The sequence below is a fragment of the Chaetodon trifascialis genome, chromosome 16 (genome assembly GCF_039877785.1).
Source record: "Chaetodon trifascialis isolate fChaTrf1 chromosome 16, fChaTrf1.hap1, whole genome shotgun sequence".
Lineage (NCBI taxonomy): Eukaryota > Metazoa > Chordata > Actinopteri > Chaetodontiformes > Chaetodontidae > Chaetodon > Chaetodon trifascialis.
In genome coordinates, this window is record NC_092071.1 from 18,564,077 (window position 1) to 18,585,613 (window position 21,537).

A 21,537-nucleotide genomic window follows, 5' to 3' on the forward strand; every position below is an offset into this window, starting at 1 on the left:
TGGTTGCAATCTGCAACCTCACTGCTAGATGCCAGACCACAGACGTCAGGAATAAGCTTTCCTCTGACACTGCCAAACACAACACGACTGTGGGTACACAAAGGCTGCCAATGGATTCTAAATTTCTCACCCCTACATGCCACTAAATCCAACACACCGGGGTCTTTATCTTCTCACCTTGCTGTAGAGATGAACTCCAGGGTTATGACATAATTTCAAAACCACACCCTTCAGTGATGTTGGATGTTGTCAGAGGTGACACAGACTTAAAAATTTCAACCAGAGATGGCAGTAAAATACTGCATTTTCAGACTGCTGTTACTGTAAGATACTCTTAAAAGTCAGCACCATTCTGTCTTTCATTCACTGACCTGCACTCATGTATATTGCAAATGAAACAGCTTTGTTTTCTTTCAAGTGGCTGTGTCAGAAGGGTATCCAGCTAATGCACAGGCACAGTCCCTCGACCTAACTGAAATTTTAACCCAGCAGAGGCTGATTACTCTTTTTCATCTTAAGTATTTTGATGAACTCGGGCTTATTCAGCCTTGTGAAGTCCCAGGCTGCATGTCAACATAAAGTCACTGAGGGTATGAGCTTTTTGACTTCCAAGCTCTATCTCAGCTACAGTACTTTCAAGTGTCTAGCCTTGGGCTGCAGTCGGCACAGTTTTATCCCAGAGCTACTCAGGACCTTCATCAAATGAAAACAATATATGTCTAATTTCTGCTTAAAAGCTGGTTTCTTGGGATAGAATTTTATCTCCTATTTCTACAAGTAATAAAAATATTGTCCTCAGGCATGAGGTGAAATGACAGGTTGCAGTAATAACAAGATTATAAAACTTTTTATTGATCCCCTCTGAAGATGAATTTATAAAGCAAATTCCACACACATCTTAGGTTCACATAATTTTTTACGCAAAGTTATGGCACCATTACTTTCTATAATTTCACCAGAAAAAATATTCATGTGGCTGTGGCCATGGTTTTATTTATACAAATGACGAGGAAGTACGTGTCTTGAATAGACCAACGGTAAAATAGTACACTATATCAACATTCCCCAAAACAGAATTAGCCAGGCCAGTAAGATGTTTGTTTAAGCGAGTGATTTAGGGTGCAAGATAAAATATACATTCCACTGACACCAGTGTAAAACTCTAGCGGACTGAACAGTCAAGGAAGCACAAAAGGTTTCCCCTTTGGAAGCAACACAGTGGTAAACAACTGATGGACAATATTAAACCCAAGGGGAGAAGCTGAGTATGACAAACAGATTTATGCATGGGTGAACTCCACTGTGCCAGAGCCATCAATTCTGTATCTTTCTCAGTGCCTAGAGATGTTTCTTTACCCTCTGTCTCCCTGTGCCTGCTATTACATTTATCCCTGTTCCCTGCTAAGTGCTAATACATTTACATTTTTAGTGCTGCTCAGTAATAAAAGAGGTGGAATGAGCGGGGGCCTTTTACCATTGCTAAAACAAACATCAATGAACTCACCTCACTGAGGAGTCACCCCATCCCCCAACTCCCCCACCAGTCCATCCACCCACCCACAGCTTGGCTGCTGCTCCACAGTGCAGGTCAACAGTGTTGCGGTTTGAGTCTCCTCAGTTCCACTCACAGTTCTCGCCCTCATTTCAGGGTTCACTAACTAAGAGTCTGCCTCACACAGGTGGGTCCACTTTAGTATTAGGTCCAGTCTGGATTCTCTGTGAACACCTTTAAGAATGTGGAGGAAACTGAATTCACAGATTAAGCACGCAGGAAATAAATGGGAGAAGAGGGATTGAGGTCGGTCTCTACTGTCTCAGTGGACTGACATGTTTGTCTTTGCATGGGGTCTACTTTCAGATTACATATTATAAACAATCTCACTCAAGAATTCACTCTGCTGCATTTAAGAAAACATGAACCCAGAGACAGCCATCAGGATATTTTCCTCACTTCTCGTATTTTGTTGTTTAGATGAGACAAATCCTTCATCAAAGCTGCGTTTCATCAGTAATGACAAACATGTGGCTGAAAATAAAAAAAGCAATTTTAGCAGAGACAAAAAAACATCACATAAGGAACAAAATAAATAAATAAAGAGAGCTGTGCAGGATTTGATTACTAAACAAACCACTGATAAAAATAGCAAAGCATTTTTCAAACACAGCCCAGTCGGTATCTAAGTAAATTATCTACATGCTTGTGCTGCATCTGATCTGATGCAACACTACAATACTGATCTCAGGTGAACGATCTTGAGAGGTATAACCAAGGCCAACCAGCCCTGATAAGATCTTCACCCTGCCAACTACTGTAAGGTAATAACAAGCCTACTTTAAGACACGTGGTTATTGGGTCGTTTGAAATAGAACAATTCACAGCTTTACAAAGCCCTTTCCTTGGTTAGCTGGTAGGGCACATCTATGTAGTTGAGGCATTTGGAACAATGAGCTGATGAGACTACATACTGTGTATGACTGGTGAGCGGAAAAGAGTACCAAAAATGTCAGTTTCTCATTATTTCTTAATCCATTTTGAATTGACTGCTGTGGCGCCTGTATGTGAAAGAGAAACTCTGCCTGCACCCCCGCTAAATTTGACCTTTCCACAGCGTATACATTCTTTGCTTACATGTCACAGGGAAAGAACAGAAAGAAAACATACACAGGCCATTACTAAGATGGTGAAGAAACAGTCAGCTGTGCATTTACACCTGGGGCACTGGCTGCTGGTTCCTGCAGTGAACTGCTCCCATACAGTTTCAGTTCCACTTAATCACATACAGTACTTTCAGTGCAGTGAACAGCAGGTAATTTGGAATGGGAGACCAGAAGAAGAAGGCACAGAGGGGTGCTTCAGAAGTGTCCATGCGAAGGGAAATTGTGCATCTATACAGTTTACCAATAACACTGTGAACAGGATCTGATACATACATCATGTGTAACAGTAGTCTATATCTGGGATTCCTCCTTCTCTATAACCGCGGTTGGTGCCTGCATTAGAAACATGGTTAGCACCTTTGTACAGGCCAGTGCCATTGGAGGGGAATATGGTATGAATGATGTAATCCTCTCGTAGGGGCTTAGGCTGCATTGGCTGGCAAGCTGCCATAGGCGTCATCTGGAACCCCGGACCGCGGATCTCCAAGATGGTATTGTCCTTCTTGGTGCCTGACTCAATGTAATCATCATAGGTCTTGCTTTTTCGGGAGCTGCTGCGAGTGTAGTGGTCACGGGGACACAAATGCCCAGTCCTATGTCCATACCAACAGAAAACGCCGAAAATAAGAGCCAAAGATACAATGGCGGTAGCCCCACCAATAATCCCTGCCAGGGGCAACACTGTCATCTGCTGTGAGTCTTGATCCTCTTCCTCCTCCAGAGGGCTGAGGTCTGACGTTTCAGCTTTTGCACACACCAAAGCTTCATCAGAGTCAGCATCTCCAGAAATTGCCCCTTTGCTTTCAGAGCTTGCAGGAAGGGGTACCATGCAGATGATGTAGCTGGAGCGGGGTTGCAGGGAGGTGAGCAGATACTCTCGACGGTCACCCCGGACCAGAGTCTCTGTGATTGATCCCATAGCATTCCCAGTACCCAGTCGAAGCCAGCTCAGCCTGAAGGAAGAGCTGGGCTGGGCCACACTCCAGGTAACACGGACACTGTTGTGAGAGAGGGGCTTCACGTTAAGGGCGAGGCTCTTCCCCACACCGCTGCTGCTGAGAGTATAGTCTAAGCCAGAGTCAGGAAGCCCCAAGCCAGGTCGCTTTGAGCGAAGTGTGAAGAGAGAGCCCTGTGGAGGGGTTTGAGTGGTAGAGCTATCAACCCCACCTCCACCCACTCTGTCTCTGGTCCCCGCTGTCCTCACCACCTCACATTCCTCCATCTCGCTGGTGAGGTCTGTCAAAGCAATGTCTCGCACCCTGTCAGGCCCATGGCAGGTGAGACCTCTCACAGTGATGGAGTTACCACGGGCATGCAGCCAGTCATACAGCCAGCGAAGATTGCAGCCGCAATGCCAAGGATTGCCTCGCACCAGCAGCTGACCGAGGCTGTCCAGGTCTTTGAACAGTCCCTTGGGCAGGGTGGTCAGGTTGTTTCCTGACAGGTCCAGCCTCTGCAGCCTGCGCATGCCATCCAAGGAACCACGTGGCATATGAGTCAGGGCATTTTCTTGTAGAGACAGACGCTGCAAATGGGCACTGGGCAGGTTAACAGGAGGGGTTTGGAGGGAGTTACGGACTAGGGACAACTCAGTCAAGTTGGACAGGCGAGAGAATGTGTCATCAGCGATGCGCTGGTTTGCCAAAAGGTTCCCATCCAGGACAAGACATCTAAGTGAGGTGAGGCCTCGGAATGCGTGTGTTGGGATAGTGGAGATTCGGTTGTCATCCAAACGGAGTTCCTCCAGGGAGGCAGGCAGTCCTGAGGGGATACTAGACAAGTGATTGCGTGAAAGGAAAAGGAGGCGCAACCGTGGGTTGTCAGCAAAGGCCTGGTCCTCAATACTAACAGTGGAAATGGAGTTGTCATCCAAGTGGAGCTTCTCTAGCAAGGGCATCCGAGCCAGTGCACTACGAGGAATAGTGCGTATGTTATTATCCTGTAAATGCAGTTCACGGACAGATGGTGGCAAGTGCAGGGGGAATTCATCCAGTTCATTATCATAGAGGTAGACCACGCGGACAGCAAGATGGTGTTCCAAGGAAGTGGGCAAACCCGGGTTGTTTATGTTATTGTTCTGAAGGTAGAGGACAGAAGCAGAGGGAGGCAGTGATGGAATGGAGCTCAGGCCACGATCATTACAGTAGATAAAGTCCTCATCGCACCGGCATACAGATGGGCATATCATGTCCCTGTCTCCAATATACCCCTGTATGGTAGCTGCAGCAAACAGAAGCATTCTAGCACGCAGTGTCAAGCAAAGAAACAGCAGAAAGAGCCGAGCCCACAGTTTAGCCACACCAACAGGTGCCATTATGGTGAACATAAGCTGTTTCTCTTCCAGGTATGTTGGTAATCCTCAAATCGTTGCAGTGAGCTGGAATCCTGTGACCTCCACCCTGAGAGAGAAAGAGAAATTACAGTCAGCACTGATGCACAAATGAATTAGTTAATGGTCACAGGTGACGAGACAGCTAAGGTGATTTCAGTGACATCTCATGAGCTCATCTTCACACTTTGCTTTTAAGTATGTGTATTATGCAATATTATAATCTAGGAACATGCGACAATTATCATATATAAACAGAAGCTACAGAGACATCTTGCACTCAATAATTTTTTTTCCAGAATTAATAATCATATCATCAGGGAAATGTGCACACATGGATGGATCTATGTGGATCCCCGTCACAGCCTCTTAAATCATTCTGCCATTGATTCAAAGCCAAATTCAAAGCCAAAGATACACAAAGATAACTGTACAGCCAACAATCATTATGTTGAATTAACAGCAGTAATCCAAGATTCCAGTTTAGACCTAAAGACTAAACTTTAGTGTGTCCTGCACAGAATGTTAAAAGCAGAGTGAATATTTAGTCTTAGAAAGACCAACACTGGAATTGACGAATCCAGTCAAACATTTAGAATTAAGCCTTATGCATTGATGAAGTCTTGAGATTATTCACCACTTCAAAATTATTTCAGAGGTCTTGCGAGACTTTCTAACTCCATCAGGAGTTGCGGACAGATGGCTGCATTAGCCAGAAAGCGCTAAAGATATTTTTCATTATCAAGAAAGAACATTGTTCACAAAACGTGTTTTAGATCAGAGCCATCTCATTCAAGAGCTAAATTTTCATTAGTCAGTCAAGATGGCACTGGGCACTTTGAAACTCCATAAAAACTTTCTCACACATATCATGTCCTCTTAATTTAGTTGCACTGAATGACAGAACGTACAATAAAATAGTAATGGAAAGAAACGTGCGCAGCAGAATGCAGATGATTTGACAACTAATTATCTATTTGTAGTCACTACAGTTGTTCGATTGGAGTCCACATGAGCTGTACTCAGAACCTGATTGGCATCACAATTTGCTTGTTTGTTGTTTCTGATTAAGCAAGCGATGTCGTAACAGTCAGTTTATTCTTGACTACAGAAATTTGGAAACTGGTAAAGTGCAGCACAGTGACCCCTTAGGTCTGGGCCTTTCCGTGTGGAGTTTGCATGTTGTCCCTGTGTTTGTGTGGTTTCCCCCACAATAAAAACACATTTATGTTAATTTTCATGTCAATGCCATTGACCAAGGCACTGGCTTTGAACTGGAGTGGGTCTGAGGGTTTGCTGCACAGTGGCTGCTGCTCACCGCTCCTAATACTTGGATTAAATGCAGAGATCAGATTTCACAATACATTGTCCTGTGTATGATTGTGTATGTGACAATAAACTTGATTTGATATGATTTTTGAACTTGAGCCCATCACAGTCTTCAATAACCAGGGCCATTAGTCAAACCATTAAGGTCCACACAGCCACAAACACAGTAAGGCTGTAGTATTGATTTTCTCACAAATCCGAGGTGATCTGCCAGAGCCAGTCGGCTCTCATGCAGATTACAGGACTCCCAGGAGTGTAAGTTAGACAGCAAGATAATTAACCAAATAAATAACGACTCTGCTGGGAGTTGACTTTGCTGAATTGATATTTGCAAACATTCATCTGTATGTGCTTATTCATTACCAAAATACAGAATATTTTGATGACAAACTTGCTTGACATTTCACTCATTTTCATGTGTATTCAATCACCGTTTGAAAAGACAAAACCCTCCAACAATTGTCCAGCTATGTTGTTCCAGGAGCATTTAATGGTAAAGCAATTACTCTCTATCCTTTGTTAATTCAAATGTTTTGTCAATTTTTCTTCCAAATGGAAGATTTATTACAATTTCTTAGCACTTATTCTCCACTGTGTTGATGTGGGCATGGTTTCTTGACCACCCTATTCATCAGTAAATTACATTTATCAAACCTATCCGGACACTTTTAAGTTGCCAGTGCACTTCTTGGACTTGTCGCCTGGGAAACAGCTTCAGAAACCCCCTCCCCTTACATCTTTCTTTATTTAACAATTTCTTTAACTATCTTACATTCACATCCACATTGCACATGTGATTTCTCTGTGTGAGAAAAGAGCCGTGGTGTCTCCAGCTCTCTTTTCTAATGCTGTCATTTTTCATGAGAACAAGTGATCCCAAATGATGGTTGAAAGTGATGATGTGATTATAGGCTATTATTATGTCACCACCCTCTCTGTGGCCGTTGGTTATGACCATCAGGTAGTTGAATTAAACTGATGTGTGCAGACGACACCAATCTCTAATAATGCTTATAAAATATAAAAAATCCAATAAAAATAAAACTGACAAGTATTGAAGAAGGTGATGGATTCAGAAAACAATATTTGTAAGGTAAAATGGCATTGAGGAAATTGATGTCTGAGATTGAGGCCGGCTGAATGTAATTTAGGTTTTAGCGGCCGCAGAATGTGTTGCTTAATTTTATCTCACTGATAATACCTTCTTGTCTCAGTCCTGGACCACAACACAGAGAAAAACATCCCCTTTAAAGCTGGTGAGTGCAGTTTTAAGAAAAAAAATATGCTCTTTTTGTTTCTTGTAGTTCAGCTGTCATCAATGTAGTATAATATTTGGGGTGCCTCAAAGTATTTTGTGTTTCTTTCCTCTGTTCCGTCAAGACGTTCATTTGTTTCTACATCTCTACCCCTGATGGGGCACATTATTACAGACACCTACATGTAAAATCTGTACCAGTCATGCTGACAATCTGTTCTCCACGATGTACTATTAATTTATTTCTTCATTGCATATCAGACTTGGGACTTGGGAATAATAGCTTCAGTAGAAAATAGTGCTATTATTAACAATGTCATCATTTGTCACTGCATTATTTTACAAGTTCAAGCATTATTTTTTATCTCTTGCTCCAGTTTTCAGATTTATGTGCATCACCATCAGCTCAAACATCTCCCAACGTACTCACTGATCATGAAACTCCATTTCTGCGCCTATTTCTGCCTCCCACCTCTTGACACAGTGAAGTGCCGTCAGAGCACTTCAAGTGGAACCTGAAGAGTAAAATCATTACCGAAATTTAAAAAGCTGATATTGCTTAAACAGTTTGAGCAGTCTGACATGAATTCATTTCATGAGTAAGAACAGTTTACACATATTCTGCTATAAATGTCCATGTGGTTATAATGTGTGTGCATGCGTGTGTGTGCGTGTGTGTGTGTGTGTGTGTGTGTGTGTGTGTGTGTGTGTGTGTGTGTGTGTGAGGCTGAGTAGTGCTAAAGAATGGATGACTTCTGAATCCCAGGAGCATCAGCAGTGAGTGTGAACACTGGGGTATTTGGGTCAGCCCTTTAAAAACAAGATAGATGTGGTGTGAGATTGAAGTGGTGCGGAGAGCCAGAGGGATTAATAGAGCATATTGAGCTGTGATTCTCTGGATTAAGCAGGCGCTACAAAGAATGGCAGACTGTCATTTCAGGAGCTTTTGCCCCATGGTTGCTCATTTTTCTTCTATTAGAGAAAGATGTAAAAGCATAAAAAGCACCTGCCTGCTCTTTGTGTTTGTGCGTGTGAATGTTTCTGCTTCGGAACTACAGTGTGTTTGTCTATCCGTGCACGATCAAATTGCAAACATTAACCCATATGGGGACAATCTATATGGCTGCAGTCTACATTTCAGTTATCTGAAGAGGGGGGTAAAGCAGGGATGTGGGGTAATGTGTTAGCCAGACAGCCCGCCGCCTCAGGCAGAGCGCTGTACACACAACAACCCCCAATCTAATACTGGAACCCAAGACTGGATCGATTTACATAAAAAAGAGAGGGAGCGAGAGTGACAGAAAGCAGCTTTGAGCAAGACCTTTGAATCCCATCTTCCCATTAAGACCCCCACAGAGGGATAGGACTGGGAAATCTGGAAAACCGGATTTTGGATGGCCGAAGGGGCTGCTGATGTATCAGGAAATCCACTTTACTGATGGTAGGGAAAAGATAATAGTGGCCCACAGCTTATCTTACATGCAATGTCCATGAACTGTATTTTAGATTTGCAGATTGGACACGTGGAAACAGGAAAAACATGATGGTTATGGTGATGACAGAAATAAATCGAGGGATCCGAGATAGAAAAAAATGAGACAGACCAGAAAAGCATGGCCTATTCATTTTGATTGCTCGTAGAGGTTGCTGGGTTTTATTTATCTGTGTTTAGAATATTGCTTGTAATACCCAGGCTAAGAGACCATGTCTTAGCAGTAATGGATTTAATCCCCAAAAGAAACAAACAAGGCAGCATACAAAGAATTTAATCAAATAAAATCAAATGTTTTACACAATTTGCTTGTTTCACATTTGAAAATCATGATCTTCATTGTCACTTTGATGTAAAATAAAGAAACACTACTGTCAAGATCACAATTGGAGTCTTTTGAATAAAGCCGTACATTCATCAGCTGACATATTTTCCCTGCGCTGGTGGCTCATAATAAATTAGAATTATGAATTATTTGATGGCAACGCTTTACAATCCTTTTAACTCTCTTATCATCTTCTCTTCTTTGAAATCATGCCATGTAAATATGCTATAGAGGCAGATTGAATAACATGTTAAAGGCTTAATGAGTAATGGATTCTCCCCCTCATACTAACTCCTTTTTTTTTTTTTCTTGGTTTATACACCAATTTCCTGGCATGAAGGAGTGATTGGATTTGCACTCAGCAGTTTCTCATCTGAGCGGCTGACACAAAGACCCAGGGTATGGGACGCATAGAAAGATTTGTGTTTCCTGATGAAAAGCGCTTTTGTCATACAGTCTAAATTAACATTCGAAAAAAAAGGTTTCTGCTGTGTTTAGCCAGGTTAAGTAAGAGCTTAAAGTCTTCTCTTAGATGTACGAACAAACCAAAGATTTGGTTCCAATTCAAATAAATTATACATTACTGTACACATGTACACTGGGATCTGTATTCAAGGCTTTAACTAAAACTAGTATGCTCATGACAATGTGCTTCCAGCGCTTGCGTCCAATTGCCATATAAATATGACAAAAGTGAAAATTAATTAAGAGCACTACAAATAATAATTCACAATCCATCCTGATAACTTGACTAAATACTGCTTAGGAAATATGCTGTGGCAAAGTAACAGAGATAGGACTGCAGCTACTGTATGTCAAGCGATGCTTGACATGATTCACAGTGGGGATGTATCTTTATCCTGGAGGGGTTTGTTTGCTGGTGGGTATGTAGCTCACAGGGCCCTGAAGTGACTTGATATATAGCTCTACAGCACTATGACATGTTTTATTTTTACAGCACTATAATATGTTCTGTCGTGCCACCAGTCTAATTCCCTGTCCTCTCTACTGCAGCTGCTGCTGCCCCTGCATTCTTTTGGCTCAGTGTTTCTTACTGCAGACAGCAAGATTACAGGTAAATCCTTTCAGCATTAACAAAAGGGCCGCAGCTCCTCGCAGCAATATGCTCCTGCATTGTGCACAAAGGTAAGAACAAATCATACATGATGCTGAGAGGGTTTTGAGGGACTTATGTTCAAAATGTGCCCCATGCTAACCCAGGCATTAAAGCAACAGTTTACACAGAATTCAACTGGACAATTTTATGATTAAAGGGATAAATCCGACTATTTGAAGTGGGCTTGTATGAGGTTCTGATCCACAGTCAGTGTATTACCTACAGCAGATGGTGATTGGCACGTCCTCAGTTTGGACAAGCAACAGGAGGACAAGCAACCACTAGGAAGTGAAGCACTGCACTGCTGTGGGCAGGGTCAGCAGCAAAACATATTTTAGCCACCAAAAAAGGCCCAGCTAAAAAAATCAATACCAATTTAAGTCTATGCTATAGTTAAAATATTCACTGCTTTAGCCTGCTGTCAGACAGCTCTTTCTGAGTGGGAACTGAACTTAATATGGCTCTCCCCAAAACCACCAGACTCCTTTGGCAAAGAGAGTAATTTTACCTTGCAGAACAGAGGAGTTGCTGCTCTGCCACTGCCTTGTCAATCTGAACTAACCCTTTAAAAGTAATCCTACAAAAAAAATCTTTTTTAAGCCATACTATCAGCAGACTGAACTATCTCAACTGTCAGCTTACAATTTTGGTCAAATATGATGGTTTATGACCTAAATACCTGCAAAACCACTGAATCTCATCAGCCTCATCAGTGCTCTGTGTTTCGTGTGAATTAGTAAATGTTTGCATGTTAGCACGCTAAGCTAAGATGAGTGTGGTAAACATTATAGCTGCTAAACAGCAGCGTATTTGCATTGTTATTATGAGCATGTTCGAGTGCTGATGTTAGCCTGTAGCTCAAAGCACTGCTACGAACAGCCTCACAGAGCTGCTAGCATGGCTGCAGACTCGAAGTCTTGATTTAAAATCCATTTCTGTACAGGATAGATGAAAAAAACTGCCTTTCTAATATGAAATGACTTTAATATTCCGTCCTTAACTGAAGGTATTCCATGCCTTTATTTGCTGAGTAACGAAAGAAACAATTGACCTACATGCCTTTGGATTTTATCTATGAAGCTATTTAAAATAAAGGTCTCAATATTTAAAGGGAGATTTGCTGTTCTGCCACATTGGTGGATGATAAAGTGAGACGGCACAAGCCCGGCAGTCTAGCTGGCAAGTAAACTTTAGATGTGTCAGTCTGTGTCAGTGGTCATAATACAGTCTTTGATCAGTGCCTCACTGGCTTCTGAAATCATTTGCACTGCTTTTAATGTTGCTGTTTTTCCAGTAATGTTGGTGCTTCATAAAATAGAGGAAACAGTTTATTCTCAAGAGTCTAGCTTCTCCGTTTTGAGAAAACATACTTGATCATTTTAAATAGGACTTAAAAAGGCAAATTTATCTCCTGCCTTTAAGTCAAGGAGTCAGACTGTGGTTGTCACGCTTCAGCTAGGACTCTGATTGGATTTTTTATTTGTGAGAAAAGGAGAGAGGGAGGTTGGTTAGCTTAATTGGTTAAATTTTTATTCAACCCCGACAAGTTGCAATATAAATACGGGGCTGTGGGAGGCCCAGGCAGCTGAGTCACGTGGAAACAGTGCACTTTTGGAATGAAAATGAACCTCCACATCATATGAACAGAGGAAAAAGAAGATAACATCAATGAAAAACCTCCCTGACACCTTTACTGTGTTGTCAGGATATGTCTGGCAGCCATACTGGAGGTCCAACAGCTATGAAAAGCTGAGAACGCCTACCATCTCACCACTGCTATAATGATGTGAAAAATGTATGTGCTTTCGAGTGTAAACTCATCCTTTCACTGCACATTTCTGTCATGGAGCAAACACACCTGATTTTCACACATCAACATCGGCAGCAGCTGCTAGACGAGGCGTCGTTACACTGCAACCTTTAACGATTAGGCCAACTGCATGTTTCATCTTTGTCTTTGTTTTAAATGTAATTTATTTATGTATTTTCTACTCTTAAATTATTTGTGGCTGTTCTTATTCAGCATTGTATATTCAGATGTTGCAGTAGCCCTTTTATCTATTTGAATACATAAATGAAAGGGTTTGGGTTTAGGTTCACATCAGGTCTGTATTTTTGTTTTCTCTGGCTGGATGAAAGTTAACATTCTTTGCACTTTTTCCATTTGAAGACCCAGACAATGTTATTTGGTTTGCATTCATGTCCTGACTTCAGTTTCTGGGAGGGCAGCTATCAAAGTGCAGCATTATCATCACAACAAAGAATAAAGATTTTTTTTTTTTTTTTACATCATAATGGTCATTTTTCCACACAACTGAAATATTATAAGGCCTTTCACATACAGATTTTCAAAGTAAAGCTTCATTTATGGTTGTGTGTTATGGAGTTTGCATATATATCAGTGTTAGTGTGGACGTTGATGAGGAACAAAACATTGCAGTACATAAATGCCAAATTAGGTTGCGATGACACCATTACAGGGTTTGTCATATTCTTTTGGAGAGCAGTGACAAATTGATTCTCAGCTGTAAAATTGTATCTTTGTCATAATACTTAAGAAAACTAAGATATGACACATGAAAAAATGAGAAGTTACCTGGTTCAATTACACTTACATATCCCACCGTCACTCTATATTAAAGGGAAGTGCAGTTACTGTGGGGAATACAATTAGAGCATGATACAGCCTGATCATGTACAATGCATTGGTCTGGTGTTGTTGTAATGACAAAATAAAAAACTAAAAAAACTACATTGTAGGTATCTACAGCAGGACTCCCTTTAAATCTAAATTCAGCTTAACTTATCTCATCTTTGTCTTTGCTGTAGCTCAGAATCTTCCAACCTAGCATAGTTTTCACACTGTGTTTATTCAAGGCTATAGCTCAATTAGTCCTTGGTTGTTTTGAAGCAACATTTCAAAACCAAATTCACATCCTGCTGCAAATCTAAAAAAAAATATAGAAAGAACAAGCAAAACATCTAATGAATAACTTCACTGCGAATTATTTTAGTGCTTGGTTGGGCTGATCTGGGGTCAGTTTCCATCACATGTTGGTGCCCTGATCTCTGCCTGTGGCCTCAGACCTACAGTATTACTCATCTCGCTGTCAGCTACTTGAGTCTTCATATTCGGAACAGCCTCCACTCCACATCAAATCCTACACTGTGCTTTCCAAAATCTTAACATGTTTGTGTCTGCCTTCATACACACAGCGTGGACATCTGACGACTCAATTTCAGTCTGCACTGATTTAGCGAAAGCAGCTCTGTTTTCCGGTTAGAAGGGACGTATTTTTCTTCTCGCTTTCCGTGTCACACTCTCTCCGTGTGGCGTGTGGGAATGATGAGGCGGATGACTGAGACCCAGTTTTCTTTTGCACCATCATCACCCCTCCCTTCACCATCATGCTTTCCTTTCACCTTTGTCTGGCCTGTCACCTGTTTGTGTTATGTTTACAAATGTAAAAAAAAAAAAAAAGTCTTGTCGTAAACAGTCTACGCTGACTGAATTTCATGTTTTGTTCTTTTTTCTTCTTTTTTATATATTTTATTCCTAAGCATTCAATCTGTAGCAGCTTCTCTCTCTCTCTCTTTCCCTCTTTATCTCTCCCTCCCTTTATGCAACATTTGCTTAATCCCATTTTAAACAGTCTTTATATCGTCCAAACAGAATTCAAAAGGCAAACAAATCCTTTCTTTTCCTTTGACTGATTGAAATAACAAATGTTGGCAATGTTTAAAATCCACTTTTGTCGAATACAATGTGGTCCAAAGGAAATTTACAGGAGCAATACAACTTAGAAAATTAATTACAGAGCTTTTACAGACTATAAATTTAAGTAAATGCAAGAAAATATTTCCTTGTGAGAAGGAGTTGTAGTGGTGGTTTAAATGTCACGCAGGCTTTTGCTAATAATGATGTAAATCTGATTTAATGTTGTCGCTCCATGTTTTCTTTCACCATATGAGAAATCGCGGTCAATAAACAGACACAGGCTGCCTCCAGGGCTCAGAAAAGATCCTGTGCAGTGTACACTTAACTCTGACTTCTCGGTGTGTGTGTGTGTGTGTGTGTGTGTGTGTGTGTGTGTGTGTGTGTGTGTGTGTGTGTGTGTGTGTGTGTGTGTGGGTTTCTCCTGCATGAGAGATCAGCTGTAGGAGTGTTCGGATCATGAGCAAAAGTTGCTTTGAATCCCAAAAAGCTTCACATAGTCCTTCAAAACTCTTCACTGTCTTGTGGCCCCAGAGGCTCTTACTTTGACCACTGAAATCTGGTCATAGAGGGTTCAAAACACATGCAGAACATATCATACTTCTCCTGATTTAGACAGTGAATCTATGAAAATTATGTATTTGAATGTTATTTTTGAAACGTATTGTCAACTTGCAAAATTGGAGTTGGAACTTTGGCTCATGTGTGGAAACCAGTAAAGCAGGAGGGGAAATAAGCCCAAACCCCTGTGAACCAGTATGTGTCGGCTTTGGAACCCAAAACAAAATGAGGCAGTCACGAGATACAGTCCACCTCAAAGAACTGACCGATAGCAGCGAGTTAGTATATTTCATTAATGGGTGCCGGCTTTTAGTGCAACCTTTACTGATTGCTTTGTTTGGCCTCCTGCCCAAAAGGAGAAAATGAGGGGGATAATCGAGCTTTATTGCTCACTGTTTAACTGTTGATAAGTGTAAGTTTGTTTAATGGATTCATTTATCTCTTATTTAATTACTGGCACCATTTGAGAAAGCAGTATAGTAGAGGCGTTCCTCTGGCTTGGTTTCTATTTACTTCAAGGTCTCATAATGTTCACCTTTTCTAGGGTGAAACAGTGTTTGTTTGTATTCATGAAAATGCCAAAATGACATGCACAGAGACAGTTTCCTGACTTCCAAGCAGTTGTCATATTCCATTTTGCACAGTTCATGGAAGTCAATCTGTTGTTGGAGTTAGAGTCACATTAGTTGGGGTTAAAATAATTTGAGTCACAGTGCTTCAGTTTGTCTGAAAAATAAACCCAGAAGGGTTTTGGTTTTTTTTTTGACAATATTTTTCCAGGATCTTAAACGCAGCATTTCAACCAACCACATTATGTTTATATGCTGTCTGAAAAATATGTTGTTGTTTTTTCAGTCCAAGCTGCAATTGTATTTCCAATCCACATGTCCTTGCTCCTTTTTGTAAAACACATAAATATGTATGAAAATATAAAATATTGGAAATAAACATCAACATACCAATATCTTGAAACTGCTAATAGAATTTTGAATTCTGGTCCATGCAAGGAGACATGTGTCCTTTTTGTTTGCATTGGGAAAAAGAGATGCAATTTGGGAAACAGGTTACAAATCTTTTGTAATCATGCAGTGGACAATTTATTCTTTGTTACCAAGGAGGAAATATCTTTAGAACACTGTTAATCGCTCTTAATCGACTCTCTGGGTTTTTCAAAGGTCTCCAGGTATTTATTTTTCTGTACTGGTAGTTCATAGGGCCATGGGATTAAAATATCATAAAGGAGACAGAGAGAGTAGGCAATCAGTCAAAGGCAAATTCAAATACGGAAGAACATACTTTGATTATAATATGGTTTGATCACAAAGCACAAAGCAAAAGGTAGAAACTGCTCAGATATTTCAAATGCATCGTCTAAATGAAGAATCCATACTTACTTTTTGAAGTGGGGCTGCCAGGAAAGGAGGTGCTGAAGCACCATTTGCACAATTCTTTCCAACACGATTCCCTCAAAGTCCGCAAACTGTATCTACCCCGGCTTTTGTCGACATGTAGTCCATCAGCTCTGGGCAGCTGATGCAGGAGGAGGTGCCTAGGGGGGCACTTTTTTCAGGAACAACTCTGTCTTCTGTGTTTCTATCTTCAGCTTTGATGTCGATTAGTTGTCAGTACTGGCTTCAGATCTGTTCTCTGTGGAGAAAGAGAGTGACAGAAAAATCAGAAGGGAACACAGCTGACCATCAATGCCACTCAAATGTCACATTTTCTGATGAAACTGTAATGGCATTACAGATCTTTCTGCATGACTCTGCCTGTCATGTGCATCATATGTCAGCATACTCTATTTCTGTTTCTATGTTTATTATTTTTCTTGATCTACTCTTGGTTAGAGGATTAAGTGATTTATTCTTCATTTTCCAAATTTTAATTCCATTTATTACAAATACATCAGATGTGCATGACTCCATTTCATCAAAAAAAAAAAAAAAATTAAATGACTGAACGTGCTGTTTAAGTATTTTTAATGCCAATTATAAAAGTATGAAGTCAGCAAACTTTAAAACCCATTAGCTTTCCCTTGATTTTCCATCAGATTTAATGCTGTGCTCTTTTCTGCTAAGCTGATGATTGCGTCACTACGACAGTCATTTAGGCTGTTAACAGCACATTGAGCTCAAAGAATGGTATCAGTCTCAGCTAAGATATGTTGACGCGAAAGCCAAAAGCAACCTTACTCCAAGTTGTTGCCTCTAAACTCACAAAATGATCGTCAACTACTCTCTCCTCTCTCATCAAGCTCCCTCACACCTCCCCTTTGAGGATTTGTCACATACTTGGAAAAGAAAATGGTTAATGACATCTGAATCTTCCAGCTACCAACCATCTCTCTTGTTTTCCCAGACGCAGCCTTGAAACTCTGCCAGCAGCCCCCTCCCTCCACCCTGATCTCACTGTCTTTCCTTCACATCGATGCTGATCGTGTCTCCTTCACAGCTAACATCGACTGCTTTGTGACACGAGACAGCACGCCATCTTCCTTCTAGTCAGTTCAACTTACTCCCCCTGTCATGAAACCAGACCTCATCTGATCTGATCTAAAGCTACAGAGTGGCATTGCTCCTTTAACATTTATCAAATTCTCAAACATGCTGCCTTCAATGAGCTCTGTAAAAATCTTTTCCAGAATGAAAAACTAAGAAGGGCACTTGGATCTTTTTATACCACATTTTCTGAAACCTTGGCTCAAAATACATGGCTTAATTGTGGAGTAATTTCAACGAGGTATCTACAAAAGGTATTCATGTAGATCAGGACTTTTCAACCCAAGTCTATGGCCCACCCCCCTATATTCAGCATAGAAACACAGAGGAAACACACAGCAGCACCACTGCTCAATTTAGCAAGGGCTTTTACTGACAATTATTTGGATTTCAGAAATAATGAGGACACTAGAAAGTGTAAGTCAGACTGAAACTAAAAATATATGTATCATGTCTGTGTGTTCAGATTTGACAAAGCTATACCTCAGAGGAGGAGTGCAATTTTTTCCATTAAGTGTGACAGTCCATTTATGAAGATCCTTATTTACCTTATTGTTGACTGGGCAAATTAGCTAGACAAACTACACTAACTTCCCATTATTTTCACTGGTATGCATCTGTCACCTCAAGCAGAATATTTGCCTTATGTTTCTCCCTCCGTGGCCCCTCTTCAACTCTCCCATGGACCCCTGGGGACACACAACTCACAGTATGAAAATCTCTGATGTAGACAAATACTCAACATTGATGTGGATGAAAACCTGTAACAGGAGTTAGAAATGTAATCTCATCACTGAACTGGACCTGAAACAAATGCAACAAAATAACTAAGTGTTGGGCAGACAGTGCAACTTATCGATGATTTAATTATATACCATCAGTTGGTTTATAGGTTACATGCCCGATGTCAGTGCAGCAAACTGAGTCCAAGCAAACTGACACACAGAATACATTAGGTTTACTATGTGACGCTTATAGAGAAGAACAACTTTACACACCTGAGACAGGTAGAAAAGAATACATACAGTATGATAAGAGAAACAATTTCACCATTAGAGGACCTCGCAGCTCACTATGCCCGTAAGAGGAACACCTCTAATTCACTACTTCAATAAGGAAGCACAGGGCATATTGTAGAAAGAGACAGCAGAAGCAGAAGGTTGCAATGACATTTTAAACTTATTTCACTGCACTTTCCTAACGTGCCTGCTTTTGTTGAAATTAGAAGTAATGGTATTGGACAGGTCTGTGTGATTGGTGACTACAAGACTTTTAACATTGATCCATCATTCAATTCAAGAAAACTGACTGAAATCAGGAATTGTGGTTGAAAGAGCTGCTGCCTGCCATGTCAGCCAATGGCCGGTGCTTTTAGAAAACATTGTGTTACAGCCATAATGAAAAGAGTCTGCATCTTCCTCTCCAAGGGGGCCCAACGGGCCAAAACATCTTCATCTTCACTACACTAAACCCCTTGGCTCTGTCACCACATCCCATAATTCCTCCTATCATTGCGATGACACTTAACTGGCCTTTTGATTTCCAGCTCCGACACACAAGTTGTTTTGCATATCTCCAATTTTCTTGCTGAAATCTCCACTTGAAATCCTGCCAAACACCTCCCTATTGACCTTGACAAGACTGAGCCGCTGTTCCCCTCTCAGGAATCCTGCCCTTAACAAGAGCCGTCAATCACAATGACACCCGCACAGTCGCTCCTGCCCAGACCGACGTTTGGTTTGATCTTAGACAACCAACTGCTACAGCTGCTATTGCAGATTTGCTGCGTGTAAAATCTGCTGACTCAGATGCACTTGCTTGCGCAAACACTCTTTGTCTCCCATCTGGACTGCTGCAGCTCCGATCTGACTGAGCAACCTGAAAAAACTGCGACAAAAACACTTGTCAAACTAAACTTCAGAGTGTACTGTACTTTGGCTGTTTTCCTATTCCTCTGATAAAAAAAAAAAAAGGAGGTTATTGTACGCAAGTCTCATCTGAGATACTTTTAAAGCCACTGAAGGGGTAATTGAAGAGATTGTTAATGTGCAGTCCTCACATCAACATATTCAGGCTACACTGCATGTCTCAAACTTAATAAAGGAAGCTTTGGATTAATATTTCTCAAAGGAGAAATGAAAAGGAGTCAAACAGCGAATTTCTGAAATTAAATAGGCATCTGTGTATATTTCCCTCTCAGTTTATCCTCTCTTTTGTCTTTAACTCAATACAACTGGATAATGGGGGTAAAACATGTAAATAAAGTTCAGTGTTTTAGGAAATATGTGTATTTAGCTGGAAGGCTGGAAGCACAGGGAATCAGCTTTCCTGGCTCTGTCCAAAGGTAACAATATCAGCCAAACAGCACACACTCACACATTATATCTTGTTCGCTCATAATCATATAAATAAGACAGTTTTAGGAGTGTTGGCAAAAGTATTCTAAACTTTAAACCGAGCCAGGCTAGCTGTTTCGACCTGTCTCTAGTCTTTGTGCTAAGCTAAGCTAAGCTAAGTGTCTCCTGGCTGAAGATCAAAGAACAGACATGTGGTGGTATCAAAAGTCTCCTCTGACTCTCAGCAAGATATTCAAGCTGCTTAGTGAAACATTTTGGAAAATACACGTTCATATTCTTTCCGAGAGTGAGATAATACTGATATCATTGTCATGTCTCTCTGTTAAGTATGGAGCTGGAGGCAGGAGGCATGTTAGCTTAGCATAAAGCACGCCAAGCCAACTTGTGTGGCTCTGTCTGTTAGTTAAATACACAGTTACCAACACCTCTGAAACGGACTGATTTACATGACGTATCTGGTTTGTTTCAACCATATGTGAACAGAAATGTCAAAAAGACTATTTGTGATTTTTGGGGGGAAGGCTTTGGTGCTATTTCTTCTAGGATGACAAAATATGTTCTGACTCTTTGTGCAACAAACACAATAATTCACCATGTTGTGAACAACTAAATGCACAAGACAGTAACACATACTACCATGAAGTGGACTAGCAGGCCGAAGGACACTGACTCCTTCATATATATTTATGTATCAGGGTGCTGCTCAAATGAGTCAATACTGTCCAATTTCTGCTCTTCTATCTTATATGAAACACATAAAATCATACAGCTCTGTTGAAATGATTGTTTCTATGAAATGCAAAGTTGCTCTTTAACACACATGAAATGGTATTCATGTGAATTCAAGAAATCAAGTGTGTTTCCCAAAACATTAACTATTCATCTTTCAGTCATGATCTGTATGTCGTGTTTGGGATCGTATAGTGATGAATTTTACATACAAAATATCAGGCGTCCACGTTGAGGTTCAGGCTCTGTTGCTATAGTGCATTGCTAAGTTACTGTTTCCATGTGGGTATAAATAAAAAATTCAAACAAATAAGTGTGTGTGTGTGTGTGTGTGTGTGTGTGTGTGTGTGTGTGTGTGTGTGTGTGTGTGGTTTAATTGTTTATACTTCACTGTGATTTGGTAACGATAGACAGCAAAGGTGCAGAACCTGAAGCTGAAATGATTCGATAAACACACACGCACACACACGCACACACACCACTCTCACACACAGAACCCCTGCGATGTGATCGGACTTTAAACGCAGCTGCACATAATGTCTATTCACAGACGGGGAGGTGGTGGAGAGCGGCGTAGACCGGGATGACAAAGATGGCAGATAATTGAGACAAAACGCACAAAGTCAGATTTCACATGAACACTTAGCTCGGATCTTTCTTTATCATTGTCCCCAAGTTGTTCTCGCCCTTTCCTATTCAGTGCTTTGCTGTTTCACTTTTTCCTCTGAGGCCCATCTCAATGACATCTGAAAGAGCATTCTCTCTTCCCTCGTTAACTGAGGAGTGCATCAGTCCTAATAAGAAAGCTTTTACACGCTTAATTAAGAGACACTGTAATGCAGTATGTAATGCTCAATTTACTCATCTCATTCTCCCTCTCGTCCTCTTTAATTTCATTCCGAATCAATCTGACGGACTCTCTTTTCTTCCCTATTATGTGGACTTTTCTACATATACGCTGTGCTTATGACTGTCCAATTTGCTCGTGCCTGCTCCATTTTGAGCCTTTCCGATGGTTTCCTCTTCCACTGAGCTCTCTGATCAGCCATTTCTTTTAATTCTCAGCATTGATGTTGCTAATTCTGGAGAAGCGGAGGGGAGTAGAGGGGAGAAAGAGGAGGAAAAAAGGATGTAAGAAATAAATGAGCTGCTTGGGCGTGATATTAAGATGA

General features: G+C 40.9%; 1 protein-coding gene across 2 annotated transcripts in view; it reads right to left on the minus strand.

Moving 5' to 3' along the window:
- Positions 1-829: 829 nt before the first annotated feature.
- LOC139344266 (leucine-rich repeat transmembrane protein FLRT1-like) overlaps positions 830-21,537 on the minus strand; it is a 37,467-nt gene continuing 16,759 nt past the window's right edge. Inside the window, exons 2-4 of one of the 2 annotated variants that reach the window (XM_070982249.1) lie at positions 16,176-16,428; positions 8,002-8,086; positions 830-5,057 (exon numbers count right to left, since the gene is read on the minus strand). In XM_070982249.1, the coding sequence (XP_070838350.1) occupies positions 2,933-4,984 (2,052 nt within the window). In that variant the 5' untranslated portion in view covers positions 4,985-5,057; positions 8,002-8,086; positions 16,176-16,428 and the 3' untranslated portion in view covers positions 830-2,932. The remainder of the gene's footprint in view (positions 5,058-8,001; positions 8,087-16,175; positions 16,429-21,537) is intronic. The other variant, XM_070982248.1, reaches the window with a different exon arrangement.